Source organism: Salarias fasciatus, unplaced genomic scaffold (assembly GCF_902148845.1).
Source record: "Salarias fasciatus unplaced genomic scaffold, fSalaFa1.1, whole genome shotgun sequence".
NCBI lineage: Eukaryota > Metazoa > Chordata > Actinopteri > Blenniiformes > Blenniidae > Salarias > Salarias fasciatus.
The window spans coordinates 1,503,896-1,519,031 of NW_021941373.1; the positions used below are offsets into that span (position 1 = coordinate 1,503,896).

General features: G+C 43.9%; 1 protein-coding gene and 1 long non-coding RNA gene across 2 annotated transcripts; both read left to right on the forward strand.

The window, feature by feature from the left end:
* Positions 1-1,521: 1,521 nt before the first annotated feature.
* Positions 1,522-9,070, forward strand: LOC115384895 (scavenger receptor cysteine-rich type 1 protein M130-like; the record flags this gene model as incomplete). The annotated part of the gene is given in 5 exon segments (XM_030087067.1): positions 1,522-1,627; positions 2,413-2,727; positions 2,812-3,096; positions 8,065-8,104; positions 9,052-9,070. Coding segments are annotated over 5 exon segments (765 nt in total), but the record flags the coding sequence as incomplete, so codon positions are not given.
* Positions 9,071-11,702: 2,632 nt separating this feature from the next.
* Positions 11,703-12,331, forward strand: LOC115384924 (uncharacterized). Its single transcript, XR_003931004.1, has 3 exons — positions 11,703-11,766; positions 12,089-12,171; positions 12,255-12,331. It is a non-coding gene; the product is annotated as an uncharacterized LOC115384924 (long non-coding RNA).
* Positions 12,332-15,136: the final 2,805 nt, after the last annotated feature.

Sequence of the window (15,136 nt, forward strand, 5' to 3'; positions counted from 1 at the left end):
TGTATTGTTCCTTAATTCTGCCTTACATGACTTATTGTTCTGAGATCTGGGGAAAGGCCTATGTTAGCCACTTGTCACCTCTTATTAGATTACAAAAAAAGGCCATAAGGATTGTACACAACACTGGCTTTAGTGAACATACTAACTCACTGTTTCAAAGATCCCAAATTGTAAAACTTAAGGAGATTATTAAGCTGAAAACCCTACTAAGGCCGTTGACAGTAAACTTCCTGGAAACATCCAAAACAGGTTCTTAGAAAGAGAAGGTGGAGATAATTTTTGGTGGAAACAAAACCTTAAAGTCCAGTGTATGCGTACAACCCTGAAGAGCCAATGTATCACCAGAAAAGACGTGCACTTGTGGAATGAATTAGACAACACCAAGTGGTGAATCACAATTTAAAAAACTATGCAAAATATATGCCCTTAAAGAATATGCTAAAGAGCAATGAGTGAACTCACCCCCAAAACAAGTAAATGGATCCATGGACAGACACTTCTGCACTACAGTGTGTACGTGGCTGGGATGGAAATTGTGGGTTCTGGTTCTATGGGTGGGGTCATGTGCATGTAAAACGTAAATATATTTGCAGTTGCAGTTCTCACGTAAGTCTTAGTACACGTAGCAGCACTAAGAGACTGTAATGAGGCATATATAAGCAGTAGTTGTTATTTATTTGCATGTGAATGATCTGTGTACTGCTGGACACCGGAATTTCTCCCTTGGGAGATTAATAAAGTTTTTATCTATCTATCTATCTAGCTTCAGCCTACTCCTTTTGAGTTATTTGACTTCTTTTCTTGTTTTCTTTTCGTGTTTTAAACTTTTTTTAATTTATTTGTTCGAAGATTGTATGAATTGGTTTCCCGAAATGTTCAAATGCTCAAATAAACCTAAACAAATGCTTTAATTCTTTGTGTGTGTGGAGCTGCTGGTTCTCTCCATGGACTCTGTTCATGCAGTGATGTGGATCTCTGTGATCTGGATCCATGGTGACTTCCACACAGCAGCTTGTGTTTGTCAGTGGATTCATCCAGTGAAAACTATTTCTGTGGTTCTGGAAAACTGGGAGTAAAGAAACGGGCCTGTTTTATTGATCTGGTGTCTCCAGTTCTGTCCAGTGGAATGACTTCAGTCGTTTTCATCTCCTGGGAATTTACCAGTTTGCAGAGACAGACAGCTGATCGTCACATCGATACCATCCCCAAACCAGCACAAAACGAACCTGCTGTGACTCCAAAACCTGCCTGAGAGCTGAACCACGTCATGGTTTCAGACGATATTCCCAGATTTAGTTTCTCTGGTCCTGTTCACACAACAACATTTCAACAACGATGAGTGAGAATCACTGAAACCTGATGAGTCCTGAACTCTGTCTCTGTCTCCCCTCAGGAGTCCATCTGGAAGACAGAAACCATCCAGCTGGTAAAGAAAGTCCTCAGAGATGAAGACAGAAAGAGAATCTGTGTTCTTGCTGACTTTGTGCTCTTTGCTCAGAGGCTGATGGTGAGTTCAGGTTGGTGGGAGGAAGCTCTGGCTGTTCAGGTGAACTGGAGCTGAAACTCCTCGGAGAATGGAGACCAGTGGACGACTATGGCTGGAACCTGAAGTTATTAACTGCAGTCTGTGAACGTCTGGACTGTGGCTCTGCTGTTTCCATCAATACAACATCTGAGTCTTCAATCAGAGCTGTGTGGAGGGTCTTCCCTCGATGTTCAGGGCCTCTGTCAGATTTGAAGAATTGCTTCTGGCCCTATGATTCTTCCTCTTCCATTAATGTCAGGTGCTCAGGTAAGACCAGTGAGGTTTCATTAACTGCATGTTCTCTACATGGTGAGTTCAGACAGAAAGCTTCTAACATGACATCAGGATGGATCAGTCAGGAAAGATTCAAGGCTTTTATTTTCCATCTGTTCACATAAACCAGCAGCTCAGACACACAGGCTTTCATGTTTCTGTGGAGTCAAGTTAAAAAAACAGATTCATTTATCAAAAGCAGAATCAAATAAAGACTCAGGAGGAGTGAGATAAAGAATAGACACAAAACAACAAGAGGACCAGATGAAAGTGTGTGTGTGTGTGTGTGTGTGTGTGTGTGTGTATGTGTGTGTGTGTGTGTGTGTGTGTGTGTGTGTGTGTGTGTGTGTGTGTGTTTGTGTGTGTGTGTGTGTGTGTGTGTGTGTGTGTTTGTGTGTGTGTGTGTGTGTGTGTGTGTGTGTGTGTGTGTGTGTGTGTACACATGCACACAAAATATTTCCATCTCAGTTGTCTTCAGTTTCACTGTCAGGAAACAGCTGTTGTGAAAACATGTTTTGTGTTGTGATCCTGTCTTCTGTCCTGTGTTTGAGTGTAGCTACAGTGTTTCTGGTTGTAGGTACAGTGGCTGCAGTGACCTCCTGTCCTGTGTTCAGACAGGGTGCGGCTGCTGAATGGATCCAGTCGTTGTTCAGGCAGACTGCAGGTGAAGACTAACCCGTCTGACCAGACCTGGTCCTCAGTGTGTGAAGCAGACCTGGACCTGCAGGATGCACAGGTGGTGTGTCGGGAGCTGGGCTGCGGGGCTCCTTCAGTCCTGCAGGGGGCGCTCTATGGAGACGTGCAGACTCCCAGGTGGAGCCCAGAGTTCCAGTGTGGAGGCCATGAGTCTGCTCTGCTGGACTGTAGAAGCTCAGGCTCAGCTAGAAGCAGCTGCTCACCTGGTAAAGCTGCTGGACTCACCTGCTCAGGTAGAAGAGGAGCTGCAGCTTCCACTGCTCTTCTCTTCACTCTCACTCCATCCTCTCTCTCTTCTCTCTCTGCTCTGGGTTCAGGGGATGAGGTCAGGTTGGTGGGAGGAGCCAGTCGCTGTGCAGGAAGTCTGGAGCTGAAAGTTCTTGGTGAATAGAGACCTGTGGAGGGCGATGGCTTCACCCTGTAGGCAGCAGCTCTCATCTGTGAACATCTGAACTGTGGCTCTGCTGTTTCTGTACAACCAACTGATGTGTCACATCAATCTATGTGGGGAATCGACTCGGACTGTGTTCAATCTGGATCTGATCTGTGGAGCTGTGTGGATTCATGGAGTTCCTCTGTCACCCTGAAACTCACCTGCTCAGGTATGTTTTGCTGACTTTAAAAAATGAATCTTTCCTTCCTGGTTTAACAGCAGATTAATTTCCTGCTGCTTCTCTGCTGCTTCAGTTTGTTCCTCAAGTCAGAGATCAGCTGATTGGTCTCCAACAAAATCATGTCAGAAAAAAACCTCAAATCCACAAAGATCTGAGGATGAAAATACCTCAACTGCTGGAGCTGAGCTGAGTTCTACTCTTTCCTCTGAGGTTCTACTGTTTCCTGAGTTTCTATCAATTCCTCTGAGTTTCTATCGTCTTGTACGAGTTTCTACTCTTTCCTCTGTGTTTTGAATGTTTAATTCGAGCTTCAACTGTTTCCTCTGAGGTTCTATTGATTTCTCTGAGCTTCTATTTTTCCCCTGAGCTTTTCCTGATTCATCTGAGGTTCTACTGTTTCCTCTGAGGTTCTACTGTTTCCCCTGGTTGACGTTCTGTTCTGTGTTCAGCAGGGTTTGGAGGGTTATGTTAAAAATGTAATCCGGTGCAGTTACAAGTTACCTGTATAAAATGTAGTCAGTAACTTCCTCTAACTACTGAAACAATGAAGACAAAGTTATGTATCAGAGCAGTTTACATTAGTTTTAGACCAGTAAACAGAAATAAAGACAAGGACAAACACAGTGTGTCATCCACTCAGTGTTCTGACAACTCTCACTCTCCACAAACACAGAATACTCTGAGTAATGTGATTACCTGCTGAGCTCTGTGCTCAGCCTCAGTTGCTCCCAGCAGCGGTTGTTGCTGTGCTCAGTGTGGACAAGCGTCCAGGAAGCAGTCCCTGAAGGAGGAGCTGTGCTCCATACAGGTGAACTGTCCAGGAGCTGGATCAGCTGGAAGCAGCTGCTCTTCATACATTCACTGCTAGGCTGCTTTGGTTTGCTGTGCCCCCTGGTGGCCACGAGGAAGAACAGTCAGTTCAAATGCAGTCCGGACCAAGAGTCCACTCTTCATCAGTGTTGGGCGGGTTAGGTTCTTTTTTTTTTTTTGAACAATCAAGCACCACATTCTCATCAAACAGTGTGTACATTGTACAACAACACCCCACCAAAACAACAACCAGCACATTTTCAACTTGTACACCGAGCACAGCTCAGTCCTGCATTGTAAACTGGGATGTCAAATGGGCAAGTTATTTTTAAAAAGTCAGTAGTTATAGTTTTTTTGTCAAACATGTTTTTATTAATTTTTTGTTATTTTAACAGAACATACAAAAAACAGACAAAACAGCAAAAACAAAATAAAACAAAACAAAACAAACAAACAAACAAAAAAATACGCACACACACAGCGAGGCACCTCATTTCTAATAACCGGATGAAATAACAGTGATGACATTAGAAACTATAATGGAAGGCAGTTGCTCATTTAGAACAGAAAAATCAATCAAAGAAAATCAGCAGTCATCCATCCAGCCATCAACAGATATGTTATTTTTCTCAAGAAATTTATAGAAAAGACTCCATATTTCCTGAAACTTGTCAAGTCTGTTCTTTGCTGTGTAGCTTATTTTTTCCAAAGCGAGATAGAAAGTCAATCCCTTCAGCCACTGTGAAGCTGGACAAACAGTCTCTGATTTCCATGACAAAGTGATACACCTTTTAGCCTCTAGTAAACATGTATTGAGCAAAGATTTCACTTTTTTAGACACGACAACTTCTTTTGGATAAATATTCAACAGACACATTTTAGGAAATACAGGAATTTTCCTGCCTATAATTTCACTCACAAGATTTCACACTTTTCCCCAGAAAGATAAAACATGCTGACACTCCCACATGCAGTGAAAAAGTGTGCCTTTCTGATCCCCACATTTCACACAGAAATCGGGTATGCAGGGGTTAAATCGGTGGAGTTCAACAGGTGTAATGTATAACCTGCTCAACCATTTAAATTGTAACAATTTTGAATTTGTATTAATAGATTGGGTCTGAGCTAATAAGCAAGCTCGTGACCATTCTTCCCCCGTTACTCCTTCAGATAAATCCTGTCTCCATGCTTGAAGAGATTGAGTAGATGATTCTTTGGATTTGCTTACAAAGATCCGATACAGAATTGAAACCTGGGCTTTAGAGTGTAACCCATTCAAAGCACAGTCTTCAAGAGCAGTTAATGTTGGGAGTGTCAAATTGTTTTTCTGCCTGGAAAGAATGAAACTTCTAAGTTGCAGGTATTTAAAAAAAATGTTTTATAGGAATATTGTATTTTGCTTTTAACTGTTCAAAAGACATAAGGGTTTCGTTTTCATCATATAAGTCTGACATCTTTGCGATGCCCTGCTCTGCCGGGAACAAAATCATCATTGCCATAGATTGAGGAGAACTGGGAAAGTTCAGCAACCTCTCCCAAATATGCGAGAGAAGTATTCCAAACTGACAACGCGTTTCTGAGAAATGGATTTTTAGTGTTTTTAAGAAGTTTGCATTTATTAGCCGAATACATATAAAGGTTTGGAGGAATATTTAGGAGATGTGTTTCTATTAGAACCCAAGCTGGCAGATGATTCCTGTCAAAATAGAACATTGAGGCTCGTATTTGAGCCGCCCAGTAGTACCACTGAAGATTTGGCAGATTCAAACCCAGTAGTTATAGTTACTAGTTACTCCTTCAATAAAGTGACCGAGTTATAATATTTTGAAAATCACTAATTACTTGGTAAAATAACTTTTGCATTACTTCAGAAAACAAATGTGTTTAAAGGTTCATTAAGGAGTTTGCATGTTTCATGCGAAACAGCGGCCCCTTCAGGCCTTGGGCGTAACTGCAGCTCAGTGAAACACTGGTGCCTGTGGCTTGCGTCCATGTACGTGCACAGAAGAGGGGAAAAAACCTGCATTAGCAGCCTTGGCATGCAGAAGAGGTGATTGATTCACAAGAATGGCTTCAACTGAAGTAAGTACTTTTGGTCAGCCTCCTCCCTCGCTCTGTTGGCAGCGCTGCAGTAACCTTTAAGGTTCTTCTGCCTGGTGGGTCTGTGCTGGAGCTGTGGCAGTGCTGGAAGCCGGTCTTTTCTTACTTTCTGGAAGATCCATCCTCATCCTGCTCAGTTGTTGCTCGCTAAGCATCTGGCAGAGTAATGGCAGACAAAACGGAAGCTAAGCAAGTCAGACCAGCTGGAGGCGCATTAGGTCACATCCTCTCAAATTTCCCCAAGAAACACAAATTGCCGGACCGGCACTGTAACTATTCAAGTGACAAGTTAGCGCTGTTAGCAGTACTTGCAATGAATATGTCAGGGACATTCTACACATCACTGAATATTTGTGACATATTCATGGTGGAAAATAAATATTTTTATTGTTTTAAACTCTTTAATGCACCTTTAAAGGGACTTAAGGCAAGATTTGTGAAAAAATACACATGCATTTCCAGTTTATTCAGTGCTAATGGGTCGTGAAGCACTAAAAACCTAAAATAACAGGCCAATCCGCGTATCTGTCTGTTGCCTTATACAGGCTGTGTGCCACAGAATTTGTTGCTGTTCGGGGTCCGAATTTCCCGCGCAATTGTGGGGATGTGATGTAAATTGACGCTGTATGCGCGTTGCCGAACAGGAAGAACATGGCCGCCGTGGACACGGACTCAAACACTGCTGGGATCAGGGGCGGGCAGTGTTGCCAACTTGGTGACTTTCTCGCTAAATCTGGCGACTTTCCAAAGCCTCTTGGCGACTTTTTTTGTCAAAAGCGACTCGTGACAAATTTAGCGACTTTTTCTGGTGCTCTGGAGACGCGACAGGACGTCTCCGCTGTCCTCAACCAGCAGCGGGTGCTGCGTGAGCCCCTCCCCCGTCCCAAAGCACTCCCAGCGGCCAGTCTCAGTCTCAGCAGCGCCCCCTGCTGCAGGCAGAGCAGAGAGGAGACCCACACCACTCCGCGTCCACACTTCAAATGAATCACGCTGCGCAAATACGCCGCTGCTCACTTGCTGACAAACCAAGAATCAACAGAAGAAAGTTCATTTGTAGTTCTATTTGTACCCCCCCCCCCCACGCTCCTCATACAATCGGATAACTGCATCCACTTAAAGCCCACAAAAAACACCACGAAGGAAAAAAGGACTTTATTAGCTTTCTCTTGTGAGTCAAAAAAAAAAAAAAGACCGAAGCCGTAGGCACCCGAATAAATACTGGATATGCGTTTGATTCATGGAGGAACTTCAGTTGCATTTGGGAGTGAAAACGGATGCTGACAAAATCACATAATATGCACTGTGGTATTGCAGTACACCGCGACGTAGTAAACAGCAGGAGCATCCCTGGTGCAGTGTTGTGAAGACGGACTTTCTGTAAAATGTTTGTGCGCTCTCCCGTGCCACCTTGGCTGGTGGCTGCAGTTACCCACAGCGCCTATGGCAGCAGCACTGAGGTACATTTTGTAAAGTTGCCTTAAGTCCCTTTAAATGTGTCAAACAATGTGGATCCAATCTTACTGGAACTTTAAGGTGCATGTTCAGTTATTTATTACAAAACTAAATATATGATTAATGAAATAAATGAACACTTGACTGAAAAAGTGACAAACAGGAAATGCTACATTAATCTGGTGTTGTGCAGAACTGTCAGACTGTTTTGCCAAATGATCTTAGAGGTTTGAAAGGTAATTTCTGTTTGAAGAAATGAACCAAACCACTGGAGACAAACTAACAGTTACTCCCATCAAGGCTCGCTATATATCTATGGTGTCTTCTCTTTATACATGTCTGGCCTCTACTCTTCATATATCTAAGGTAGTGTCAGGGTTTGTGCTGTAAAGTCTGGACAGCTCGCATGTCTGGAATATTCAATCTGATTTTCAAGTGTAATCCTGATCAGTAATCCATGTTTTTATCAGATATACCTGTAATGAGATTACAAATGTTTTATGTGTGGTAAAGGATTACAGTTACACTTCTTTTGTATCCTATTAACGTAACTGTGTCACGCGTACTTCGTTCCTCCCCAACCCTGGTGTTCAGACGGGATGCGGCTGCTGAATGGATCCAGTCGCTGTTCAGGCAGACTGCAGGTGAAGACTAACCCGTCTGACCAGACCTGGTCCTCAGTGTGTGAAGCAGACCTGGACCTGCAGGATGCACAGGTGGTGTGTCGGGAGCTGGGCTGCGGGGCTCCTTCAGTCCTGCAGGGGGCGCTCTATGGAGACGTGCAGACTCCCAGGTGGAGCCCAGAGTTCCAGTGTGGAGGCCATGAGTCTGCTCTGCTGGACTGTAGAAGCTCAGGCTCAGCTAGAAGCAGCTGCTCACCTGGTAAAGCTGCTGGACTCACCTGCTCAGGTAGAAGAGGAGCTGCCGCTTCCACTGCTCTTCTCTTCACTCTCACTCCATCCTCTCTCTCTTCTCTCTCTGCTCTGGGTTCAGGGGATGAGTTCAGGTTGGTGGGAGGAGCCAGTCGCTGTGCAGGAAGTCTGGAGCTGAAAGTTCTTGGTGAACAGAGACCTGTGAGGGATGATGGCTTCACCCTGAAGACAGCAGCTCTCATCTGTGAACATCTGAACTGTGGCTCTCTTGTTTCTATCCAAAAAACTGGTGTGTCCCATCAGTCTATGTGGAGAATCGACTCAAAATGTGTTAAATCTCCATCTAGTCTGTGGAACTGTGTGGAATCATTGAGATCCTCTCACACCCTGAAACTCACCTGCTCAGGTATGTTTTGCTGACTTCAAAAAATGAATCTTTCCTTCCTGGTTTGACAGCAGATTAATTTCCTGCTGCTTCTCTGCTGCTTCAGTTTGTTCCTCAAACCAGAGATCAGCTGATTGGTCTCCAACAAAATCATGTTGTCAGAAAAAAACCTCAAATCCACAAAGATCTGAGGATGAAAATACCTCAACTGCTGGAGCTGAGCTGAGTTCTACTGTTTCCTGAGTTTCTATCAATTCCTCTGAGTTTCTATCGTCTTGTACGAGTTTCTACTCTTTCCTCTGTGTTTTGACTTTTTACTTTTAGCTTCTACTGTTTCCTCTGAGGTTCTATTGATTTATCTGAGGTTCTATTTTTCCCCTGAGCTTTTCCTGATTCATCTGAGGTTCGACTGTTTCCCCTGGTTGATGTTCTTTTATGTGTTCAGCAGGGTGTGGAGGGTTATGTTAAAATGTAATCCAGTACAGTTACAAGTTACCTGTATGAAATGTAGTCAGTAACTTCCTCTAACTACTGAAATAGTGAAGACAAAGTTATGTATCAGAGTAGTTTACGTTAGTTTTAGACCAGTAAACAGAAATAAAGACAAGGACAAACACAGTGTGTCATCCATTCAGTGTTCTGACAACTCTCACTCTCCACAAACACAGAATACTCTGAGTAATTTGATTACCTGCTGAGCTCTGTGCTCAGCCTCAGTTGCTCCCAGCAGCGGTTGTTGCTGTGGTCAGTGTGGACAAGCGTCCAGGAAGCAGTCCCTGAAGGAGGAGCTGTGCTCTATACAGGTGAACTGTCCAGGAGCTGGATCAGCTGGAAGCAGCTGCTCTTCATACAGTCACTGCTGGGCTGCTTTGGTTTGCTGTGCCCCCTGGTGGCCACGAGGAAGAACAGTCAGTTCAAATGCAGTCCGGACCAACAGTCCACTCTTGATCAGTGTTGGGCAAAAGACTTTTAAAATGTCATTCGTTATAGTTACTAGTTACTCCTTCAAGAAAGTAACTGAGTTATAATATTTTTTATTACAAGGGAAAATCACTCTTGTGTTACTGTCGCAAGATAAAATAGTTTAAATCCTTCAAAGAATCTGGATCCCTCTGAATGTAACTTTAAGATGCTTGATCAGTTATTTATTATAAAACTGAACTTATGATCCATGAAATAAATGGACACTTGACAGACTAAACTACAAACAGGAAGAACTCCATTAATCTAAATGATTCAAATGTTATTGTGTGATAATTTGAGACACCATCAAATCTGGTTTGTCTCTGCAGATCACATTTCCACAGCTACTGACATGGATATTTGTCAGTAGAGGTCTGAACTTCCATTGAGTTTAAAAGCCTTTCAATGATCAGGGCTCTGTGGCTGTATCTCTGTCACGTCACGTGACACACTTTGGACCAATCAGGTTCCTTCTTTCTCTAAACAAACTCCACTGGACGATGGAGGAGGACGAACCAGCTGAAAGGGTGAATTATAAGGAACGGAAACACAGAATTTCATTGTCAGTAATGGTAACGGTATAACGCTGGGAAAAGTCAGTAGTTAGATTACTTGAGACTAAAAATAGTAACGAGGTTTATTTTAATGCAGCTCCTCCCATCACTGCTCTTCATGTATCTATGGTAGGGTCATGGTTTGTGCTGTAAAGTCTGGACAGCTCATATGTCTGGAATATTCACTCTGATTTTCAAATGTAATCCCACTCAGTAATCCATGTTTTTATCAGATATACCTGTAATGCGATTACAAATGTTTTATGTACAGTAAAGGACTACAGTTACACTTCTTTTGTGTCCTATTAACATAACTGTGTCACATGTACTGCGTTCCTCCCCAACCCTGGTGTTCAGATTCGGTGCGGCTGCTGAATGGATCCAGTGGCTGTTCAGGCAGACTGCAGGTGAAGACTAACCCGTCTGACCAGACCTGGTCCTCAGTGTGTGAAGCAGACCTGGACCTGCAGGATGCACAGGTGGTGTGTCGGGAGCTGGGCTGCGGGGCTCCTTCAGTCCTGCAGGGGGCGTTCTATGGAGACGTGCAGACTCCCAGGTGGAGCCCAGAGTTCCAGTGTGGAGGCCATGAGTCTGCTCTGCTGGACTGTAGAAGCTCAGGCTCAGCTAGAAGCAGCTGCTCACCTGGTAAAGCTGCTGGACTCACCTGCTCAGGTAGAAGAGGAGCTGCAGCTTCCACTGCTCTTCTCTTCACTCTCACTCCATCCTCTCTCTCTTCTCTTCGTTCAGGGTTTCCTGAAATCAGGCTGGTGGGAGAAAACAGTCTCTGTGCAGGTTCTCTGCAGATCATAAGCTCTGGAGTTTGGAGACCAATATCTATCGATGTGTTGTCTTTGGAGATAGCAGATGTTCTCTGTTCACATCTTCACTGCGGCTCTGCCGTGTCTGCAGATACGACACGTTCAGTCAACTACACACTTACAGTGACGATCTGGGACTACTGCTTTCAGCCTGGGTTTGATGTCATGAAGTGTTCAGACTTCGATGAAGTTAACTTCATCAGTAATCTCATCTGCTCAGGTAAGTTCATCAGTGGTGTGTTCCTCACTCGCCACAGTCAGAGTTAAGTTCTGTGAATGATGTGTGTGTGTGTGTGTGTGTGTGTGTGTGTGTGTGTGTGTGTGTGTGTGTGTGTGTGTGTGTGTGTGTGTGTGTGTGTGTGTTCCAGACCTGCTGCTCCATCCAGTCCTCTCCGCGTCCTCCTCCTCCTCCATGCTCGGGGTCTCTGAGGCCCAGCAGCAGGGGCTCCAGGTGGTCTGGGGCTCCACCTTCACCATCAGCTGCTCCATCCAGCCACAGTACCCAGGAGGCTCCTTCCAGCTCACCTTCACCTCCTCCAACACCTCCTACAACTCCACCCAGCCGGCCGTCAATCACTCTGCACACTTCCTGTTTCCTGCCGCAGAGCCCGCCCACCGGGGAAACTACAGCTGTGTTTATCACCTCCATGTTTTTGGACACAACTTCTCCTCAGAGAGCCGCCTGCTGTCTCTGTCTGTGTTCGGTAAGAAGAAGCTGACTCCTCCTTTACTCCACCCTTCCAGAGAACATGTGTGGGTTTTCCCCCCTTTAGAGGTCCAGCAGGAGGTCCCACTGGGAGGAGGCCCCGAGGGGGTCCAGGACTCTCTGCTTTGGTCTGGGAGAGACTTGGAGTCCAGCCAGCAGAGCTGGAGGAAGATGGAAGGGACAGACATGTCTGGAGGGGTTTGGTCTCTGTAGCGCCACCCAGACCTGATCCAGACCAAGAGGGAGCCCAGATGGAGGACTCTGATGGTCTCACTTCCAGCAGTCCTCAGACAGATGCTGATTGTTCTCTGTGTGTTCAGATCCAACAGCTGTGATCGCCAGATGGGTGGTGGTGCCGCTGTCTCTGCTGCTGCTGCAGGGGGCGCTGTGGCTGTACTGTAAGGTACTGTTCTCCTCTCTGCTGATGCTCTGGAGCTCTGGGTGGAGCCAGACTCTCCTCACTCCTGTGTCGTCATGTCTCTGCAGGCCAGCAGGGGGCAGACCGGCAGACCGGGCGGACGCTGAGCGGAGTGCAGTGGAGGGATGAAGTCGGTCCTCTGAACCTTCCTGCTGTGACGACCAGATGGTTTTTATGAGCTTTTTCCAGAAATGATGAATCTGATCACGTTCCTACAGACAGTGGAACAAGGTTCCTTTTCCTTTTGAGGACTGTGGTGAAAAAAAGAGCGTTGTGGTCCGTAAACTGGACCACGGTGGATGTCTTTTTTAATCTCCTTTTTACCGTTTTTACTCCTTTTTCATTTGTTTTCAGTCATATCATGTGTGCTCATCTAATCATATATCATCATCTGCTCCTGCTCATGATGATGACTGTGTTTAACTGATGAGATGTTTTTGTGACTGTAATCCAACTTATTAGCTTTTTCAGCACCAAGGTGAGGCAGAATGTGGTTTGCAGCAGGTGTTGGACCGTATGGAACCTCACCAGGTTGTATTTCGTCCTGAGTGGTTGATCTGGGCCTGAAGAACTCACGTGTGGATCTCATGTGTGCTGTGTTGCATGTGTTTGCTTCTCCTCTCTTTATCTCTCTTTTTTTTCTTTTTTTTTTTGAGAACTGAGGCTGCAGTTGGTTTCCTTGGTAATGAAAAAGGTGCACAGCATCACGGGATGACTATCAGTCGACCCTATTTTCCAGTGGGTGGTGCTCAGACCCCCCCCCCCCCCCCCCCGCCGCCGGAGCTCTTTGGGTGATACGCTGTCAATTTTCCCTTTCTGAATTGGCAGAAGAAAGATCTTTGTAAATTTCCTGAAATCTGCAGAGAGTAGACCTCCAAGGTAGATGTCAGCCAGACACTAAATTCAGACTAAAAACAGATTATTATGAGCAGAAAAATCTAAAAACCGCTCACCTAAATTCGCCATATTCAAATAACACGTCTGAAATTTGAGACATGTAATAACCAACACAAAATTAGTTCTTGATTTCTTCATTTTTTGCTATTTTACCTTTTTACCAATTTTGAATTATAACCTGTAATCCTTTGAGTGAATAAAGATCCTGTGAAAATTTCAAACCTCCGGTGGAGTGGTGTTATTTCTCTGAGTGAGACTAAAATGGTACTTGGAATCAGGTTTCTTCTTCAAAAGTGAGAGACGTTTCTTTGGCCCTGAGCCTCCAGTACAACCCAAACTACGGCACACGACTGACCCCACACACACACACACACACACACACACACACACACACACACACACACACACACACACACACACACACACACACACACACACACCACATGGACAGGGTAGGGAACCTGGAGTAGAACCCCTCACCAGGACCATCAGGGGATCCAGAGTTCTGGGAGAAGCTTCATTCTCTGAGGGGATGAAATTCTTTAGTACTGAAGTTAAGTGGGACAGCTGTTCACGCCCTTCCTGGTCTCTTTAAGACTGGACTTTTACCTTTTGTTGTTTATATAGCATCATTTAAGCTTTTTTTTTTTTTTAATAAATTAGAGCTGGGCAACGATTAAATTTTTTAATCGCGATTAATCACACCCAAATCCTGGAGTTAATCGCAATTAATTGCGATTACAATGGCTCATTTGAAGTCTGCCAATTCCATTCAAAATGTGTGTATGTTACATAATTAATTTTACAATTCATCAAATATGATTTATAATAGCTTAAAATATCAAGTCTTTACCAAGATTGCCCCCCAACACACACACACACGCACACACACACACACACACACACACACACACACACCACCAATAACAGAGCAGATGAAAAATAGAAGTTTCTTATGAGCGCTCACTTCCTCAAACTTCATCCTATCTCCGAGACAGCCTAAACTCAGTCACGCCGAATTGTGCCTCATACTGACCTTTATTAAGCCAGATTGTGTGTTGAAGGGAAATGTACTTTATTTTGCGTGTTTTCAGCTCCTGAAAAACGTCCAGCTGGCCGAAAGCTGCACCGACAAAACTCGTGATTTAAGTTTCACTTTCATTTTCTTCATATTTGCGCTCCTGATTTCAGTTTGTGCCTCATACCAGGGTGATTCTCTGAATTCGGTGCACTTTGGTGTCCTACGCTTTTACCTCAAAGGTTTTCAAATAAAGTGAATCACAAAAGGCATTTTAAGTCAACAAATTGAAGGATCCATGTGTATTTGCATTATAGCACACAAAAATATTTGAAAAATTATGTTTAGAAAAATTTTATGACTTGTCGAGGCCCAGAGGTCTGCCAAATGTACATGTCCCCACTTACCAAAGTTACTTTTTCATTGAATATAAACCAAATAAAAATATCCAGTAACTATATATTTTTTTGCTAATATAATAATTTTCCTGTCTATGATTACCTAAATTGAAGAAATATAAGAAAAATACATTAAAAATTTATACAATGGCTACATTTAACCATGTCCCTCAGTTTTGTTCAACCCCGTAACAACGTATGTACCGTCAGCCTTTTCAAAATAATGGTTCAGCCCAAGTTCTTCAGCATCCAGAAAGTGACATCTCTCATCATTTTCCCGCACATTCTGTTAAGAGAGGTAAGAGTTAACATACTTTGTTTGTGATATTTAATTGTTTTTATCATCAGAGTGACATCGTCAAGTTCAACCTTTCAACTCTGTTACATACATAAATGATACTTACTATTGTTTGAGTAAAAGCAAATAATTGTCTTGGTAAAATACATGAATTTCTTGTTTTCCTCATGGTATATGATGCTCTACACCCTGGTTAATGTGGATGTGTGATTACTTTTATTTAAAATCTTCAACCCCGTAACATTCAACCCTGGAACATGGTTTTACATGGTTGAAGCGCTGCTACGGGGCTGAATGTTGCACCAGCCAGTCCCTTTTAAATCAGTAATATTTCCCATT